The sequence below is a fragment of the Takifugu rubripes genome, chromosome 1 (genome assembly GCF_901000725.2).
Source record: "Takifugu rubripes chromosome 1, fTakRub1.2, whole genome shotgun sequence".
In the NCBI taxonomy this organism is placed as follows: domain Eukaryota; kingdom Metazoa; phylum Chordata; class Actinopteri; order Tetraodontiformes; family Tetraodontidae; genus Takifugu; species Takifugu rubripes.
Genome location: NC_042285.1, coordinates 5,602,340 through 5,623,769, shown reverse-complemented (window position 1 = coordinate 5,623,769; position 21,430 = coordinate 5,602,340). Strand labels below are relative to the sequence as shown.

Sequence of the window (21,430 nt, the reverse complement as noted above, 5' to 3'; positions counted from 1 at the left end):
AAATCATTCACACCCTCTTAAACCTTTACTACTTCTTCTGGTGAAACCACGTGTCAAATTCAAAATTTCTTTTAGTCCTCATCAATTCACAGCCAGTATCTCACGAGGACATGGCAAACCATGAGACATTCTGGCAAATTGATAAAAAACAAACAAAAAAAAAAACGATGAAAAACTGAAATATAACACCAACATAAGTCTTCAGACCCGCTGCTGTCACACTCATATATGTCAGTCAGCGCTGTCTATTTTTTTTTGTTCAGCTTTGAGATGGCTTTAACCCTTCATCAGTCCATCTGTGTTGAATTCAATGGATTGGACCTGATTTCTTGCTGCAGAGATGAGATCCATGAGGTCAAAAGAGACAGCTGTAGCAGGACACAGATATGGACAAAGCTTAAAAATAAATCTGTTAATTTGTTGATCTAAGAGCTCAGTGGTCTCTAACATTCTCACATGAAAGACGTCTGGGTCAACCGCCACTGAATATAGCAACAACAACAACAATCATATAATCATAATAATAATAATAAACAGCAGTGGCAACAGTCACTTTGAGTTTCCAGCAGGAGAAAAAGAAGCCAACTCTCATTCACATGCAGGAAGACAGCTTTTTCATGGAGGCTGTGAACTGAGGTCATCTCTGACAACCTTTCTGCACTGAGAAAGGATGAGCAATTACAATCTGAGGAAATTATAGCACCTTGGGGGAAAAAATGGAAAAGATGAGGAAAAGCTTAATCTCTATTATTTCCTGGATTAGTCTTTGGGTGACTCAACATCACAGAGAGAAGAAAATGGCTTCTTTTCATGGGGGATGAGGGGAAAGGGAATGAGAGGCTTTCATAGCTGTGAATCACAGCGAAAGCACCAGAGGAAAAGCTGCTTTGGCTGCTTTTGTTGTAAATGCTCTCCCCAGGTTCATCTGTCTCAGCCAGATCCTCCATCTTCAGTTGGAACCAACATGGCGTTGTGGAAAAACGCTTACATTTCTGGATTAACACCCTCTCTTAGATGGATGGTCACATTAATGGCTGAATTTCACTAAGCTTAATACTGAAAAATATAAATATTTGTCTCTACTAAAACTGTCTCAGTGTCTTGAATAAACACAAAGGAATTCACCTAGTCTGAGATGATATATAATATAAATATCATATATCTGAATCTGCTCAGTCTGTGTTGATGCATCTCTTTATTAACTTGGACTTATACAAATATTACAGTTACATCAGTTTTGGAAAATCCTGCTCAGTCTGTTCTGAATCATAAAAATCTTTCCATTAAAAGGACACTAATAAATCACAATGAATTTTTTTGGAAGAAAAAAAAAGGAGCATTAAGCATTGAGGAATGTGACACAAAATGACCAGAGTGACTGCGGTTTGCCTGCAAAATACATTGCCACATACACTGCAACAACAGCATAAAGCACACAGTTTTACGAGGCAAACGGTTGCTGCACGCAGCTTTGGCAGTGATAATGATGTTGCTTACACAACAGGCAGAAATCGAAGCGTTTATGATAAGCTCTGGAGGATGAATTAGCATCTATTAAAACTGCCACTGACAGCTCTGCTTAGCTGCCGCAGCCACAGTAGCTTAAAATGCTGCCTGCACCATGAAATTAATGGTCTTCCCAATAAATCATTCTTGCTATGACAAAGTACATTTGGTGCACGACTGGCAGCCAGCGAATTCTCCCGCCGGCTGTCACTGTCACGCGTAAAACCCCAGCTGATGTAGTGCCAGAGGCTCCATGAGAATTTCTACCTGCGGGGGAACCGTGCAGCCTGGATCAGGCTCCCTGTGGTAGTTTGTCCTACTTTCAAGTGGAACACCGTAGAGCCATTTTCACCCTGGGGTTCACAAAGTTGTGCTGGATTTGTACAAGGTGAAACTCAGACTTCTGGTCAAATTTAAAAAAAACCTATCAACACATAAAGTAGGACTTCACTGAGATTTGTAGAGTATTTAATCGTGCACTAATGGAATGTCTTCTGTTGAGATCATCTTACTAACATCCTCCAATTATACATCCCGTTTACTTCAAAAAGATTTTTAAAAAAAGTTAAAACAGGTAAACACAAAAACCTAACTCAACACACACATTTACTTTAAATCTGATATATTTAAAGACTCTGGCTATAAAGTATAAACAAACACTGATAACAATCTGATGGGAAATGAGTCTGAATGCACAATCAGCACACGCAGATAGATTAGTGCTTATGTTGCCTTTTGTTCCATTTAACGACTCTCTGATTTCCATACTAGCCTGTGTGTCTGTATAAAAAAAAGAAAACTAGAACCATCTGCTTGAATTGAGATAAGGCTGAGTCTAATCAGACCGGCTGAAAAGCAGCCAGCAGATGTGCAGCACATACTTATTGATATTTAAAGTCTGGATCTTTTTTCCGCCTCGTCAACTTTGTAATTAGCTGTTTTTTGTCTCTCGGGTCGCTTGCAGGGAGGAGCTTGTCTAAAGGGTCCTCCATTAGCAGGTCTGCTCACTGGTGCACTGCTAAAAGATGTTTATCATGCATGCACAAAATGAGGTAAGCTTGCATCAGTGTATTTATTATGCAGGTTAAAAAAAAAAGAGGCACATTAGAGCTATTTCTACTGCAGTCGTCCAAAGTGGTAAAATATAAAATACAATTTCATCAAATGAAACCATCCTACACAACAGCATTAAATTTATTTTCTGACAGGCTCTTTTTCTTTTTTTTGTGTGTGTGTGAACTTCCACCAGGTTGACCATTTTATTAATGCCATTAAAATTGTTAACATGTTATCATTGTGACAAACGCACACATCAAACAGCTTGAAGTCAATATTTTTCTGCACCTTCTGCTTGATTTTCAGTGCAGGACGTGAAGGCAGGTTCTGAAAGCCTAATAGTTTTTAATTAAGTCAGCACTTTGAGGAAACTCCACTGTGTGAAAGGATTTTGCTGACAGAATGTGTAGTTTGAGCGTATGCTTTTTATAAAGTCAAACGCGCTCTATATTTCAGGCGTTTACATTTTTCAAGTCATTTTTCATCCCTGGGGGAAATAAAACCCTACAAAAAAAAAAGAATTCTGAAGAAAACCTCAGTCGGCTGCTCGTTTTACAACAGGAGGTACACGCTGCAGTTTTTGCAATTCCTCGCAATCAGAGCGAGTAGAGTTCGAGGAGGGGGAGGAGAAGGGCAGGGGGCTGGGGCTGGGGTCCTAAGTGACTCCTGTTTCAAGGAGAAGGAAGGTACTAGGGTCCTTGGAGCTCCATTCCCCTAAGCTGGTGTTTGAATTTACATATGTTAAGTGCAAACAACTAGCAAAATCAATGCAGGGATTCACTTCCTGTAAACAAACAGAACCCACGGAGCTCACTCTAATCCCCAGGATTTATATCAGGGTATAACTGTCTCTCTGCGGCCTGCTGTGTCAAATTGGCAGCTGCCATTGGGAAGAGAAACCACTTATGCCTCCTGGTTACTGACATGACTGATGGCCTCAAATGGACACCCGATCATCCTGAGAGTTGAGAGGGCAGCGATTGTTGAATTCAGTCTATCCTTTGGCTCACCAGAACGCAACCTCAAAAGACAACTTTTTTAACAGAAAAAAACAATAATCATAACAGCAGATACATTTTTACCTTCTATTTAATTTCAAAGGTTAATAAGATTATAAAACCTCAGAAGGGAACATGTCTTTTGTATTGACACTGTCAAATGTCATTTGCTTTACTCCTTATGCTGTATTAACACTCCTGCTCCGATAGGAATGAATGTGCATAACTGTCATTTATTTGGTTTAGAGATGCCACGGAGCAACTAAAATAACACAAAAACCTAAAAGACACATCAAATTGTGGTCTAATGACAGTATAGTAGGGCCTTCGCAGTCCCTGGTTTCCATGAACAGCACTGAGGCTGCAGTAGCTCTCCAGATTGTCTTTGTGACATGTGCAAGAATCATTAAAATGACCTAATGTAGTTGGTCTCTGTGCAGCACTATTCTCGAGATTAATTTGGAAAAAAGTGTTGGCCTCATTTTAATGCAGCCCTGGTCTTTACGAGCTCACGTCTTTATGTGTGATATCATTTCAACAAGCAAAATACTTTGCGTTTCAACAGCTGTTGCTACAAAGTGAACTCAAAGCCCCTTTACCCAGATTTAACCATAGCTTGCCAAATTGACCGTAAAGATGTCAAAAATGAGAAAAAACAAGCAATATTTAGACTGTCAAGAGAGCTATGACATTTTTTGCACGTGAATTCACTGTTAAATAAACCTAAAGCATTACAATAATCATGCTTTTTGTAAATCTTTCACTTGATACAATCAGAAAGGGCATCATTGTAGGTAAAATTACAAAAGCCTCACACGGGTTAAACATAATAAAGGGAAAGAAAAATAAAGTCAGTCAATGTTTCATTGTTTTACAGCCTGGACTCCTGTAGTTGCAATCAAACTCACACAGTCAACACTGTATGATGGTTACTCATGACTGATTTGGGTTGTCAGTATCGGTTAGTGGGGTGTAGCTACAGGCTGGTGAACACCTCTAGCAGACACAGATCTGGTGAGGTTATTTCCACATTCATCCCTTTTGCATGCTTAAAATGCAAATGTTCAGTCACAGTGTTTGTCTACGAGGGACACGTGGTTTTAATGGAGGATGGTCAGACGCAACAGCGATACATTCAGGGAATCTATGAAGATAATGTTAACAAGCATGTCTCGTAACATTATACATGAAATACTCCTGCCACTGAGTTAGTTCTGCAGTGGGGCTGTGGGCTGGGGTGCCCAGTTGTGATTAAATGTGGTTAATACACGCTGCCACAAAGCTGCTTTAATAGCAAACTGCCAAATTGTCTTCATAATGCAAAATAATGACCTACAATGGACTTGTTCATATGGAGTGTAAATAATTTGTGAGGTCAATCAGCACACAATTTATTCAGAGTAAACACAGTGGATGAATGCATGCAGAAGAGAGCTGTTCTCTTTAATCAGGCTGCACAGTTGTCAACAAATATGTCATGCTCCTTTCATTTTTACTGCAAGGATGATGCTGAGTCCATAAACAGCGAAGGGCCCTGCCAATGCCATCTGATAACCAAATTCTGGGTTAAAATATTTTGACACTTAAAGGTCATGAAGTGACAGTACTGAGAAGAGAAGGGCAGCAGAAAAACAAACATGCTGCCGTGGGTCATCCGAATGTCAGTGTATCATACTTCAGCGCTGAACTTTAAAACTTGGCTCCACTGTGGTGACGAGTACATTCGATACGTTTGTCACAAATATAAATCAAAGCCATCATACAGATACTTGGTAACTATTTCAAACACAGTAGTCAAATTAAATCCGCTCTGTGCGCTAATATGTTTCATCGGTGCCAACGTTAAAAACAAACTGTGGGGTAGCTCTCAATTTAAATGAGCTGTTCACCTGGGAACAGGATTATGAATGGCCTCATTTTAAGGAATCATGAAATCCTGCCTTTTACGACCTATTAATTACACTACAGTAACTCAGCTTTAATATTAGCTTCCTGCTAATGAAAAAAAAAAGAGTCCTTGACTTCATGTTGCCAACATAGTATGCTTCTACATTGACTGTCAAGGTGACATGTCCAGGGTGTGCTCCCACCTCTCGCCCAGTAACTGCTGGGATAGAGTCCAGCACCCTCAGGATCCTGATTTAGAATCAGTGGCCGTGACAGAGAGTGGATGGATCTCTGTTGCGTCCGCCTAACACAGTGTAACGTACCAACGTCGCAACTGCCAACATTAGATTTTGTCATATCTGTGTTATGAAGGATTTGACCTTTGCCCTTTTTCATCACACAGAATTCATCACAAAACTCTATTACAATTATATCATTCGATGAAATTTTGCTTAATGATTTGAGTAGTTTATTGATCAAGATTTAAATGAAGCTGTAAATTTTGAATAAGAACATTTTTGAAATGGAAGGTCCCGCATAGCTTAAACAACTGCACCTTAAAATATTTATATAATTTGCAATACAATTCCACATAAGTGTATAGCAGTAAGTGTGAGGGGAAGAATGCATGGACAATAAATAACCCGAAGGTGGGACATTGTCAAAATGCCAGTAATGTACCATCAACCAGTAATGTCCCATCAATGGAATGATGAAAAACAATCACCAAAACCAGTCACCGTGTCTGGTGACATGCGATTTGATAAACAAAGCAGCGCTCTTAATGCATCTTAATGTGTCTTAATGTATCTATTTTCAGCATATTTGAATACAATCTCTGTCTCTGCTTCAAAATGGAGCTCCTCTAGGAGGGATGGTGCAGGGAGGGGGTGGGGGAAAGCCGCAGCATGACCACTAGGAAAAGCTCTACAGTCCCCCCCCCCACCCCGACTGTTTTCCTTTGATCTCTTTAATCTACCATTTAAAGAAGAAAGCGCTCAGAGCTGCCACACAGACACTTCCAAGTGTTTTCATCTTCCATCTAGACACGGATATTCAAGCTTGTATGTTTCTGTCTCTGGCTGTCAGACAAAAATGTGCTGGCCTAAAGCTACATATGTCATACAAAAGGGTTGATTACACAATAGCAACTCACTGGCTCTTTGATATTGATAAATATCAAGTATAATGACGATGATGCCATCTAAATTCCGATGCAGGTCCTTACTTGAAATCTCATCTTTCAGAGCGATATTAAAAAGGTTTATCTTGCAGGGGTTCCTAGTTGATAAGAGGAAATAGGTTCCACACAACCTTTAAAGGCACATTAAATACAGATCTGACTGTTAAAAAATAGTTTCATTTAGCTTTAATTCTTTAGAGAGCTCCTGTTTGCGTTTATAGAGATCGAGCTTAAAAATGGAGATTCAGAGCATGTTTATCCCATTTGAATCAACCGCTATGTTTGCTAAATTTGAAAAGTCCAAATGCTCCTAGCGCTTCATCGGGGGAAAAAAATCACAAACTAATGACATGACTGAAAATCCCCACACTGCCTTTATCTTTAACATGCTCCAATTATACAAGCTAATCTGGGTATATTTCCCCCAGGAGGAAAAGTCATAATTGCCAACAATCTACACAGTGACATCAACGATGGCACTTGTGTGGCGCAAAAATGACTTGACACATCTGGGAGAAACTGTTTTCTGCTGCTCTGAACTCCACACTTGGCTTCATTAAAATGGGTCAATTGGAAAAACAAATAGGCTGGGGACTGAATTTGGATGCAGAGGAGCCGATAAAGGGCAGATGGCAGGCGGGAGACCAAAGCTGCCCTTGAGCCACGATGTTGAGTCACATTCGTGAAATGCAAACTGATGAAGGTGAACTCTAATACATGGGGGGGAACTTTACATCTCTGCAACTGAATAAGCGTAAGCAGTCTTACCAAACAGCATTTCCACGTGTTTTGGGATTCCTCTGATTTCCACTTTCCTCTGCATTTGATTCAAGTCTCTCCTGCCAGTCCAGCTCCCATTACACCAGTGAAACCAATGCCAAAGAACCACCTTTCCCGGGTTAAACTTCTTTCCACCACTTTGATCCTCTAAACTCCAGCGAAGGTGCCAGCCGTTGCTCGCTCAATGACACAACCGGGCTATGGTCCAAAACCTGCAGCAGCTCAAGAAGGTTCACGTCAAAGTACGCGTTGAGCAGCTAAAGTGCGTTGTGCAGGTCACGCCGCCTTTCAATACGCGGAGAGGAACACGTGAGGCAGCACCAGACAGAGAAGAGGCTGAGAGTGAGATGCTGGGATCCTGAAGAGCATGTGTGTGTGCTCATCTCTGTGTGAGTATGCAAGAGAGAGAGAGAGAGAGAAAGAGAGCGAGAGAGAGGGAGGTTAAGAGAGAGAGAGATGGAGAGAGGGCTGTATGCAGGATGAGCATCCAACCTCCCTTTTTCTACTTCCTTCCTCTCCGTTCTCAATTCAGGGTTCACACCTGCATGTTTGATTTAGGAAATGTGAATTGCATATCCTTCTTGGTGGTGTTTAACATCTATATAAAACAATTTGTCTAACTTCTGCACACAGTTCTGTATAAAATACTGCTGCACTTAAAGGGGAGCTTGATTTGAGGTCTTTCCCGACACATTTGGCGGCAGGATTATTGATCAATTCATCTTCTGTTGACAGCAATGACAACACAAATGAAAGATGATGTCATGTGAGACAAACTGTGTAGGGGGCTTGATGGAAACATTCAAATTGTGCAACTATTGGAACGTAATAAAGCATGGCCCTAAATTCCAATAGGTTTTATTTCCAAATTGTGCAGTGGAAGAAAAGAAGTTTGCCAGATATGGCTGCTGCTGTTATTTATTTAAGTATTTAACATTATTTTGTCCTGTTGTTTTTCTTTTGCGACTGTGGTGTCAGACCTTTAAGTTCAGTTTGATGGCACTTTGAATGCATCCTGATTTATGATTTCACAGCCATTTTAATCATATTCAATACAAAATTCAGGACTCTAAACACACAAACACACACACACACACCTTGTCCTGTTGAATATAAATGGTGTGAAATCACAACACTGACAAATCTTGACAGTTTTACACTTGATTTCAGACTGCTGCATTTAAATGAAAAAGCAGGGTGAAAGCCTCCAGCAGAGCGCTTGTGTGTCAGAGCAATTTCCTCCAGCTTACTAAACATTGGCTCTGCATGTCTGTGTTTACTTGTGGAGTGAATGTATCTACATGCAAAATGTTCTTAAGAGCAGCTGGCTTGTCACATGATTCAGAGTAAAGGTAAGGGGAGACGAGGACCAAACCTGTCCAAAATTCTGTTTTCATAAATCTAATAAGATAATTGAACATTTCAAATGTGAGTACCAAATGCATATTTTGCTAATCAACTGGGACCTAACTGCAGGGTAATGGATCTAATATCCAACATAGCCTCCGTGTGCTGCCATCTATAACAGCAAAATCACCAGATAAGCCTTAAATGTGTCTATATCTGCCCTGTGTAAAATAGTATTACCAGGCAGTTTTAGCACGAACAGCCATGACAAACTAAGACCTTGAGAGTTTTGATTGGATTCATCATCCCCAACTCCAGGTTCTTTTGCACAAGAGGAAATACAGAACAAAATCTCATAAACCCACTAAGACAAACCGGTATTTTTTTCCTAACCCTTATCCTAATGTTATAAGGCAACAAGAGCACATCTGTCCAAAGAGATGTATCCAAACATCATGACAGAATGCAAAAAATCTCTGAGGTATTATCCTGATGAAATATTTAAAGTAATACCAACATTTCAAAGGAACGATCATACCTTACTCCTGGAGCTTCAGATATGAACAGTATTTTAAATGTAAAATTGCAAAAATGACATTAAAGATACATTTACAGGCTCCTCCAGCCATTTCTGGTTTTAGACAATTTATGTGACATTTAGGAAAACTAAAAACCATCCTGCATTTAAAAATGTCACCAGTTGCATTTGGAGACTGGCCACAAATCTATACCCGTATAAGATTATGTAATATAAGTCTTACCCCCGACAAAATCAAAGGCAAATCAAAATAGATTTGCCTTCACTTGGTCAAGTGTTTGTTCAAGTCAGTTATCACTCCACAAAGACAATGTAAGGAGACAAAACAAATCTGGACAGAAGGGAAGCAGGAAGCAATTTATATCCTTGAAAAAAATGGGAGGAGTCAAATACTGATTAAAGACATTAGGTTATGTAGCCAGATGTGCCAAATCAGGAAACTATAGTAACTAAATTACCTATAAAGAAATAAATAAACGCATCAGCCTGACCCTAAAATAATTCTAACAGATGCTGACGTGGAGTGGACCTGTAACATCCACAACAGATGTAGATGGACAGAGGAGCCCTGAGGTGAAATGATTCCTGGAGGCCTCTGCACCTGTGAATGAACTTTCTGTTAGAACTGAGGGTTTCGATGTCAGTTCTGTTTGGATTAACGCCAGCACAAGAGAGAGACAGAGACATAGAGAGACAGAGAGACAGAGAGAGATGCACCACAAAGACACGAAACAACAGCATGCTAGAAAGAGCTGACAGCAAGGAGAAAGAGGTGTTTTTCCTGATCCTTCTTAGCCTGCATCAAAGGAAATTTTAAAGCCCAAAACACAGCGATTCTCAAAGGAAGAACCTTGAAAATGTAATATTTCAGTTCAAATGGAAATGCATTAGACAGCAGGTTTCTTCTGCGCTTAGAAATAACTGGTACACAAATATAAGACATTATACAACATATCTTAAAAGCTACTTCAACTTCAAATATAATCAGGACTTTTTGCCTTTGACTGTCTGGATTCTTGTCTTGGATGCTTTCATCGTCAAAATGTCTCAATTACATGAGACCTATTGGTACAGTTCTAAAAGAAGGAATTATATAAAGTAATTAATATTAGATTCAAATGCTGGACAGTGACCCAGCACTGGTTCCCGACCTTTGCAGAGAACGCAAACAAATAAATAAAAATGTGACAGTCGCCCTGTTATGATCTCTTTTCATTCCACCAAACAATTCAAGAGGCTAAATAAAGTGACAGCAGTTCATCTGCAGGAGGGGAATGGGCTTATTAGTCTGACACCGCAGCACAGACAGTCCCAGACAGCTCATGCTTCTCCCACCAAATACCTAAATAAAGCACACAATTTTAGAAATAAGCTATTAAATATTTTGAAAATTGATAAATACAAAACATTTTAGTTTTACATGAAATTCTATATATTTTCCTTATTAATAACAATGAAAGATGAGTTTTTGGTGAGGACCAAAGCTAATGATTCATTTATTAACTAAGAAGAGATTGTGGGGGCGTCATTGGCTGCTCTGGTTCCCATGTAATAAAAATTTAAATACCTAAATAAAGCACACAATTTTAGAAATAAGCTATTAAATATTTTGAAAATTGATAAATACAAAACATTTTAGTTTTACATGAAATTCTATATATTTTCCTTATTAATAACAATGAAAGATGAGTTTTTGGTGAGGACCAAAGCTAATGATTCATTTATTAACTAAGAAGAGATTGTGGGGGCGTCATTGGCTGCTCTGGTTCCCATGTAATAAAAATTTAAATAGTATATACCATTTTGTACCATAATTATTACTTGGATCAAATAATGCTGCATTGTTTTCCTCTGCCAATTATTATTAATTGAAAGGTTTTATTTTGTCAATGTGATTACAATGTTGTTAGATTCTGAAGCAAATCAAACCAAGTTGTATCATTCACACCGGATTTTTGTTTCAAATGCAGGTGAGAAATCTCTGCTGTGTGTGGGGAACACACTGACTCTTCACCCAGAGACGATGCCACACGCTGCCCATGAGCAAGCCTCATCTAAACAACCATTATTAAACATTGGCTATGGCTCCAACAGTGGCCTGCAGCAGACCGTTTGCTTGACCTCTGCCTTTCCTGATGTTGTTGGGGTTCAACCACAATGTGTTTTTTATTGTATTATTATCATTCTGATTCATACTAAACATGATTGTTCCACCATCAGATGTGAATTATTATTGATCTCAACCACGAATTTACTCCAGCCTTCAAACAAAAATGTCTTTCTAAATGAGTCAGATACATAATGCCATGACAACACCACAATATTTGGAAAAAACTTCCACAGAATGAAATCAAGCCGCTCACATTCAAGGTCTGTAGAATCCAAGTCAAATTTAAAATGACCAGAAAAAGGCGAAACAGCCCACCTGAAAGACAGCATCATACACATTCTCTACAGGTGCAAAACCTCGATGCCACTAGGGGGCGAAACATTTTCAGAAACAAAAACCAAAAGCTGTAAAATATAAAAATGCAACCGGCAGACAAAACCGTCCCACAGAGTATATAGATAGAGTATATAGTAGATTGTCAGGTTGGTGTTTACCCAACCTCTCCCTCTCCCTCTCTCTCTCTCAAGCCATTCTCTTCCAGAACAAGACCCTGCAGGGTATAATAACGCAGAATAAGAGAACATAATGTCTGCACCAAGCAGAAGATGATTATTTTTCAAAATAAATGATCAAATCCAGATATATTACAGGTTTATATCATTTTATGGTTTACTTTCTTCATTGCACATTGACACGCAAAAAAATGGTTGTACTGCTTCTTTGTGTAAGTCCAACATACATACAGTTGCAAGAAGAATGATGTGAACCTTTTTGGATTGCTTGGATTTCTTTAAAATTTGACACATTTTTTGCCAAACATAACATGTAAACATTCAAGTGCAAGGTAGAAAAAGTATGCAAACCTTTGGATTTAGAGACTGGTTGAGCTCCTTTGGCAACAATACCCTCAACCAACCATTCAGTTTAGTTCAATATTCTTGGTGTTAATTGCTTTCTTGAGGTCATGCTAAAGCATCTCAATCGAGGTCAGAGCTCTGATTGGGTCACTCCAGAAGGTGTGTTTTAAGGTGTGTTTATGATGCTCCTTCCATCATAAATTGAATTTTAGTTTCTTCTGTCCTCAGAATATTTTGCCAGCAGTGCTCTGGAACATCCAGCTGCTCTCCAGCAAACTTTAAATGTGTAACAAATGTGTTGGACAGCGGTGGATTCCTCCTTGGTGTCCCCCCATGAACTCCATTGTTGTTTAATGTTTTACTAGATTTGTCTACTAAAATGTTAGCATTTACCAGAGATTTCTTAGAGAAGTCTTTATCAGCCACTTTCTCCATTTATAGACAATCTTGTGGACACATGAACATGAAGGCTTTTCGATACCTTTGCAACCCTTTTCAGCTACATGCATGTGTTTTTGCAGGGCAGGACAATTTTAACCAACACCTCCAGTCTATTCACATTGCTCGACTCCAGGTTGGCTAAATCCTGGTTCAAATAAATCCAATCCAATGAAAGCCAATAAATCCAGGATTCATATAGTCTTTCTTGCAATTATTCTATTATATTTCTTTAGGCTTTGCTAAATTCTTAGGCAACTAAACCATATCAAACCTTTGATCACCAGTAGTGTCGACAGATCTGGCAAAAACCTGGAAGACCAAATTAGTTTCTTAATCCAAAAAAGTACAATAGGTGCCACCTTAGAAATTGGGAAAACGAACATGTCTGACTAAGTAAGATTGATGATCTGCAAAGGCCGAAATAAATAATAGCTATTGAATGAATACATTTCATGCATTATTACGTTGGAAACGAAGAGAGAGAGAGAGTCATAAATCAACATTAGAACGTGCCACCTTATTTGCCAGTTGCTCATTAGCGTCTGATTTTTGGGAGTGTTGATTGATCAGGCTGGTCAGTGTGGCGGTGTGATGCAGATGGCAGTAGGTGATGAATGGTCTCTCGTCAAACAGGTGGGTGGAAAATATCTGCACCATAATGAAACATCGCCCAGAACTAAGGCATTTATCTTTACTTTTTCACCAAAAATGTTTGAAACAATGTATTTGTGCCAGAATATGCCTATACAGCAATATATGACACTGAGGATAGGAAGCAGGTAACGTGCCAGCAGTGTAACTGCTGCAGCTCAAGAGAACGGCAGTATTTCCATGTGCCACAGGTCCATCGCAGTAAAAAAAAAAGAACTATAAAAATGTGGACACCAAAATAAGAGAACGATTACTACATCACAACAGCTCGGAGGTAAATAACAATTTGAGGGAGTTTATGATGTTCTGTTTCTGTTTGAGAGTTGCTGATGAAGCTGTGCTCATCTTATGGCAGTTTGTGATGCTGTTAAGCAAACAGAAAGTTATGAGAGTTTCAGCGGTGGGTGAGATCACAAGCTAATCCCAAACACAGACGTCTTTTTTTATTTTTTTTTACATTTTCTCACTATCTGGTGCTTCACATCTCATGTTGCACCTTTAACACTCCGATGGGGATTATTGGAGCTTGATCAGTAATGTTGCCACACTTGTGCCTCAGAGAATTTAAAACACACTTTGTTTCAATTTCAAATACACAGTCGGACCCTGAATGATTGTTGTTAGATTCAGTGTACGATACAGCAGATGATGGTTGCAGAAGTACACAGTTAAGTGTAATAGGTCAACGATATACAAATAAAACTTATGTAAAAATGTAGAATATAGGGGTGTTTCTGGTATATTCATTCATTAGTGGATAAGAACCTCTATGTGTAAATGATTGATAGTAAATTGCACCTTCATGCTAAAATCTGAACATCCTTACCTGTGCTGACAGCCTTGGCCAGTCGCCGCAGCTTCCTCTGGTGCGTCTTTCCTCTGTAGTGGATCTGGGCCTGGGCTCTTGAGTTGAGTTGAATGTTGCACACCTGGCACAACGTGGCACTGTTGCAATTTTGACGGCGCTCCCGTTTGGGCCTGTTCCCTTCTGACACCCTCTTTCCTTCCTCATCTTCCTCCTCTTCTCCATCCCCTTGTCCTTCTTCAGTTTTGGGTGGAATGTTGCTGTGTGACAATTCTGGCTTTTGTGTTTGCTTCATATCTGTAGAAATGAGAACAGGGGGACATTAACTCATCGAAAGCTTGTAGGAAGGATCTAAGAAAAATGGAGCTGTATGTTGTTAAAACAACCACAAGGGGGCAACAGTGCAGCGTCTCTGGAATTCATTCAAATATCTAAATTTATTTAAAAATATTTTATCTTGGACAGTCAAATAACTTATAATAAACCAGCCTTTAGATTTAGTAAGTCACTGCAATACAATAGAGAGCTGCAGATTCCCAGTGAACAAAAAGCGACCTCTTTGTGAGCGCGCACAACCTTTTAATACCTGTAAGAGCTAAACGATTGTGGCTAGAGGTGTAAAATGAGCGTCAGCTTAATAAATGCTTCGCTTTGTATGTGTGTCGGGGGTGACCCAAAGTGTAACTGCATTCTTTGTTTGGCCGCTCAAGATAACGGAATCAATTAAGTCCCGTTGCTGGACAGTTAATCGTCAGGCTCAGTGAACGCACCAATCCGACAGAAACCCATCATTTGTAGGAATCTTTGCAGCTCTGGAAATTCAATTTGACTGGTTAGGAGATGAAAGTATTATGGAAATTTGTCCACCGGAATACATCAGCCTCCTACCAGCGACGTGAACTTCAAAGCTGCGCGTAATTACTGTGATTATGACGATTGCGCAGCCTGACGGTGGACAGGACAGTTTGTGGTGCAGAGCCTGCAGGCAGGACTTCACAGCAAACACGCTAGAACACAACAGAATTGTTCAAAAATAAAAGCTGGGAAGCAAAAAATATGTCAATACACATAGTGAGCAAACGGTATAAGGTATATATTCCTCAATATTAATGTTTGGAAAACAATATCTCGGTTGCATGTTGACCGATAACATATTTCATTCATTTTCTGTCAAAGTACATAATTTATGTCATTGGGCTAATGAGGATCTAAGAACTCTATCATTATACTGATTTATCAAAATGTCACAGTAATCGTTAAACAGCTAAAACAATTTAGAATAAATGAGGATGGGGTGTCTGAGTGTAACCCCTGGAACCATTTTCTCACCCCATTCTAGAAGGTAAGGGGATACGGGGAACATGCTGAACATAAAGTTGCCCAAATATGAGTTTACTGAATCATTTAGCACTGATTTGGAGTGAAATCTCATTTTGAAGATGCTTTTCTGTTCACTGCCAATAGCGTAAGCTTGTCTCAAAGAAGAAGCCTGTCCATGAATGAACAGAGGCTACAGTAAAACTTCTCATTATATCAACAATGGTTTCTTTGGTCACTCCAGAGTTTAATGGAAACCACGACAATTCGAGAGCAAATACATGCAAACAAGCTCTGACTCTGGGGGATATTTACATTTACCAGTCCCAAAAACCCGTGCGGGGCCGTACCCTCTCCCAGTTGTGGGGGCACTCTCTGCCCACTTTGGGGACTGTAGATTAACTTGGGACTATCAAGAAGCAGCGATATCTCATTCGTACTGAAAATACAGGACTCTTTTAAGGCTCTGTAATTAGACTGACTACACTTTGAATCCTTTGAGGATCAATTGGAGGAGAGGTGGTAAATCCAGCACCAGCAGAGTATCAAGTATGAGCTGGGGCCATTGGTATTTGTACCACACCACTAGAGGTGATTCCTGCACCGTGTAAGGTAGATAAAAGTAACAGCATTTGCTAAAAATGTTCCCGTTAATCAAGGACAGCGCAGTAGTGCGGTGGTTTGATGGTCCATATTCCACGAAGAAGAAGAACTCATGAGGCTAAACCAAAGTTCAATCAGGAAGGATTTCTCCCCATGTGCACATAATTTTCCTTCGTTCCTTCCTGCTTCAATTACAATTAGATACGCTCCCCTTTTAGCTGCTCCCACGTAGCTGCCAAATTTGAAAGTGCTCTCTCTTCTCATCCATCTGTCATCGTCGTTTGGCAACCGACCTCTGCCCCTCTTCAGCACCTCATCCACCCTCAACCTTATTTTCATCATGTAATATCCACCCTCGCCACCAGGGTCTGGGCCCAAACCTTTTAGTCTGAGCCTTTTCTGCTTTTTGATTTGTGCCATTTAACTGATGTGATTACCGATTCATGGCTGTTTAAATGTACAAACATCAACTGGCTAACCGGCGCTCCTGCTGCCACTGATGAGCCCAACAACATTTGAAACATGGACAGATGCTGTGCCAGACTGCTTTTTCCAGACACTGACCTGTCTGAGTTGAAAATTTACCTCAGTGTCATCAGCCAGCTGCTGGATAAGAGCTCAAAGTCCCTTTATGGGTAGAAATGTTAGTCATTTTAGAAGATCAATAATAAATCAGCAGCATCATGAATCAGGAAGTCAAACATCGGTGATCTAATTCTGTTTGCGTTTACAAGGACCTTCTATTTATGGATGAAGACTTCTTTTGCGTCTTTGACAGTCTGCGGAATAACCCTCCAAAACTTTGAAAAGTATCCTCTGATACCAACCAGTTGCCCAGGTTTCTTCGCTCACTCTCTGTGGTGTGTTCAGCTGCAGAAGCCACCTAATAAGCTGCCTACTAAAAGCTTCTTCTGCATGTTGCCATCCTGTGAGGCCAGCAGCTGGTGCTTTTTGGGTGCTTTGTTGCTACCACACTGAGGGCTTTCCACCCTGTTTGGCACCTGAGAAGGCCAGTCCGCAACTATGGAATAAACAGATTAAGTTACTCCTCCATGCAACAGTAGCTGGTAAAGATAGGAGAGACCTACCAGAGCCAACAGAGTAAAAATAAAATCCTGGAGTAATACAATCCAGACCCAAAATGAATTTGATTATAAGGCATTTGGCAAGGTTTGAGTCTAATGCATGTTTGATTGCAAGAATCAAACAAAAGTTGTTTGCATTCCCCTCTCTCCTCTCTTCCTTCTCTTGTGCCCCCACCTTTCTATCTCTCTACAGATGCAGATGGAAAACAATGGATTTGAAAGAAAATGTTTTCCGCTGCCGTCTTTTAGAATTTTTTAAGGTGGTACTGCTTAAATATAAAAGCAGCGAGTGAGGCATGAATTGTGGCTTTTGGCACTGTACAAAATCCTAAATGTGATATTCAAAAAGAAAATATATGCTGCGAACACGATATGTATTAATTATTGACATTTCTGATCATCACATTCATATTTTCTGTCCTATTATTTTTTAACTGCAGACTTTACTGCATGATGTGCAGTATTTTAAAATTTACATCCCTAATGCTCAAAAAAGGGACAAAACATAAAATCTACATAAAAATACTGTAGTTTTACTTAAATAAGTGCATAAGTGTAAATATCAAAAAATGTGTAGGTTTGTTTTGAACCATCTTTGAACTATAATGACTTTCCTATCAAAAGGCAATTGAAGAAAGAAAAGAAAAATAACCCTAACCCTAACGAAAAGTAAAAATTATTAGTAAAAATGTCAATTTATATTCAGTATTTTGAGGGGAAAATGAATCAGGTAAAAGAAGAGAACAAAAAGAGAGACAAAGAACTAGTGGATAAACCAATAAACTAAATCCTTGAGTTAATAATTCTCTTTGTCGTGGCATGATCTTGACTCAGCAAAACACCCTGCATCTGCATGCTGGCAGAGGAGTTCAATCACAATGACTCAACTGACGTCTTTCCAGCTGATTAAGATGACATCTTCATCTGAGTGACTCTAACTTCATCTGCCCACAGTTGTCTTCTTATTGTCTGATGCAACTTTACAGAAATGAAGTTCCACCGATCCAGCAAGAGACTTATTCATGTCTGCTGGGGTCCAAACCGCTGCCGACGTTGATGACGGCTCGCTCATTTTTGCCCTCTGACATCCAGACAGCTGACACGGTCTCAAAGGATGAAAGAAAAATCTAACAAATCAATAATGCCTGCATTTGGATCTGGGTTTAAAGTGTCAAATTAAGATCTTGGACGCACAGCTAAGACTTAATTGTAAATGCTGTTGAGTATTTCTTAATCAATTTTTGTTTTTTTTATATCATGCAGCTTTGGTGTTCATTATTTCTGGATGCATACGTTAGCGTTGCTATAGCATGATTCTCAGGAAAATAAAACAACATGCTAAAGTCACTAGCTAAATATGTAGCCCCGTCTCATCTGCAGCTGTTCCTCTCTGCCGCAACACTTGTTCATCAGTGTTTCCACGAGGATCCTAAATGCTAATCTCTCATTGTGGGGAGGTGGATTGGAGCCAAGCAGGTCCAACCAGGTGGGCAGCTATAAAACTGCCGACCTTCTTCGGGAAAGCCGCTGCCACTGTCTTTATGATGCGTTGCTGTGTGGTTTTGGTGTCTTCTTGATTCAGTTCTGGGGCAAAATTGTTGATCACAAACCTCTGAAAGGGATTGCTGCAGGAAAAGCTTTGGCACCGTGAACGAATAATCAGATTATATCATCAAAGACACCTTCAATCCACTGTACACACATCTGAGTACAGCAGTGCTGCATTTGGAGCTTTATGGAGATCAGAAGGGGATTTTTTTGTAAGTTATGATAATTTTTTAAAGTGTATTAACGTCGAATTATAGGATAGATTTACTCGTCAGCATGTGGATGATGCCAATTGTCCGTTTTGCTCAAGGGTACATAGAAGAACATTGAACATAACTTTCTATAAATAGCTGCTTAATCCCCTACTGTTTTTCATAATAGTGAAGAGTTTTTGGCTGTACCTATATTTACACCTCTACATTATATATGATCAGGAAAAATCTATTAAATCCCCAATAATTGCAGACAAAACCAAAAAAAGCTACTTTAAAATTTCATAAATGTCTGTTTTTGGTCAGAAATGTCCTGGATTAAACTGGTTTAATGCAGATGTGATAAGGCTTTAGATATTTCTTAATTAAACTTTCAACTTATGCTGAGAGCACTGGAGACGCTAAGGTCAAGGTGAGATCCCTGGCAACACCTGTCATCACTGTTCCATTACATCAAGAACAGATGACAGAAAATAAAGCGCCCGGCCTGACACGGCACTGGGCGATGGCGTAACACCAGCAATAATGTTGCTGAAGACATCATGGGATATATTTAATATGTGATGAGCCCGTCTGAATGCAACATGTCAGATGAAGGCACAACACGGCACAAGAACAGACAAGAACAGAGACACCAAAAGGCCTTTTTTTTGGTTAAAAGGAGCAATTGAGTGACAGGCAGACTAACCCTACAATTACAGCTGTGTTTCTAGGCAACACAGCCAGCGAAAATACAAATCTAATGCTTTTCCACACAAATTGCAGTGAAATTACGCTGTAATTTGTGCAGGAAAGGCAAAGGAATATGAACAAAGGCGGAGATGATCGAATAAATTCAGCCGATATGCACCAGAGGCAGCATCTGTCCAGAAATGAGGATTAACCACTTCAGATAATTGTCTTCTGACACCTTACTGCCAGGTCTAAATGCAAAATTAAGCTATATCAGCCCAGAAGGGTTCAAGAAAGAAAAAAAATAACTTTAACATATTGCTCTCTGTAATCTGCTGTAGGTTTTAGGGGCTAATTTATGGTAGAGAATCAGTGACGGTGATGTCAGTCCGACAGTCTCTCCTGGGACTGACGGTAAAATACACAGAATAACTCCCATTTTAAAACAGAATCTCTCATTCTGAACCCACCAGTGAGGAAACTGGCCAACACGCAGCCCTGGCGGATGATGTGGAAGGGAGAAGCGAAGATATTTAAACGGGTTACAGCAGTAAGCAAGATCGCAATGCTTGAGGAGGAGAATGACTCATATGCACACCGTCAAAAAGGTGCATTAACCAAGAGACTGTTGGAGCAGCAGATAGTAGCAGAGCAAACCCAGAGTATGTACACAGTGCATATAGCATTTTGCTTATGTATATTTATATATAAATGAAACGGTTGGCATGGATAATCCAATAACATGACTTGTATTCTGTGTAAGTTTTTTGTGACAAGGTCATTTGCAAATGCGCTGCTCATATAAAGCAGTGATTCACTCTGTTGGGTAAGTGAGTGGGAGTTGTTAAGAGGCTGCATATTTTTAGTCCACATTTCCCCGAGACTCTGATACTAGGAATATGCACGACAGCCAAATGTTGAAATGGAGGCTTGGACACAATTTATAGACCAACTGGGTATATTTTTGTCATGAATCCTTTAAAAAAAAATAAAAAAATCAAAGTTTTATTTTACAAACTACTTTCTTCAGAGTAGTTTTACAAGCTCAACTTAAATGCCCTCCGATGGATTATTTGATTTCTTCCTCTAAAGGTGAATTATTTACATCAGCGATAAATTTAAAACCAAACAGGATAAGTAAATGTTCACCCGAGAATATGGGTGAAAATTTACTTTATCATTTCAATCTATTTCCCGTCAGCTCCACAAGTAAAGTCTGATAATGCATATAAAAAAACAACTTTAAAATAAGTTGTAACCATTTGATTCAAAGACATTAAACTTTTTTCTTAATTAGCCAGATCAAGAAAATTGTGTTGGGTCAGAAGCAGTGATTTATACGTTAATATTAATGGAAGCACTTGTCGAATTTCCTGTCATGTACGGCATGTAACTTCTAGAAACACAAGGTTATGTGGAATGACCTGAGTCTTCAAACACACTCAAATGTGCCAGACAAGCAGAACACACACACATGCGTGAACACACACACTTGTAACTGGAGATTAGATCAATGTTAAACAAAGAGAGAGCCAGTTTTTGACATGCCAGCTCTTTAATTAGACCACTACTATCTGGGGACACACACACACACACACACACAACCTGCCATCACTAAGTGTGTGTAATCCACTGTATGTTGTCTGTAACACATAGGTGTCACAATGAGGCAGATATGAGGTGAAGCAGCTGTCAGTCTGGCTGGTGTGTTGGAAGGCTGTGGAGGACCAGACACACACAAACACACATGCACACACACCCTAGCTCGTACATGCAACATGGCCTGAGCCAAAAGATGTAATCAATGCGTCAATTAAAATGCATGGGATGGAAA

At 39.6% G+C, this 21,430-nt stretch overlaps 1 protein-coding gene and 1 long non-coding RNA gene across 5 annotated transcripts in view; one reads left to right on the top strand and one right to left on the bottom strand.

The window, feature by feature from the left end:
* Window positions 1-21,430, bottom strand: part of LOC105416274 (zinc finger protein 385B-like) — a 40,837-nt gene that overhangs the window by 10,478 nt on the left and 8,929 nt on the right. For 2 of the 4 annotated variants that reach the window (XM_029849631.1, XM_029849646.1), the window contains exon 2: window positions 14,181-14,456. In XM_029849631.1, the coding sequence (XP_029705491.1) occupies window positions 14,181-14,456 (276 nt within the window). Of the gene's footprint in view, window positions 1-7,398; window positions 7,630-14,180; window positions 14,457-14,929; window positions 15,032-21,430 lie in introns of those variants that run through there. The other 2 variants (XM_029849638.1, XM_029849654.1) reach the window with 2 other exon arrangements.
* Window positions 7,696-11,415, top strand: LOC115252973 (uncharacterized). The gene is made up of 2 exons (XR_003891272.1): window positions 7,696-7,799; window positions 11,266-11,415. It is a non-coding gene; the product is annotated as an uncharacterized lncRNA (long non-coding RNA).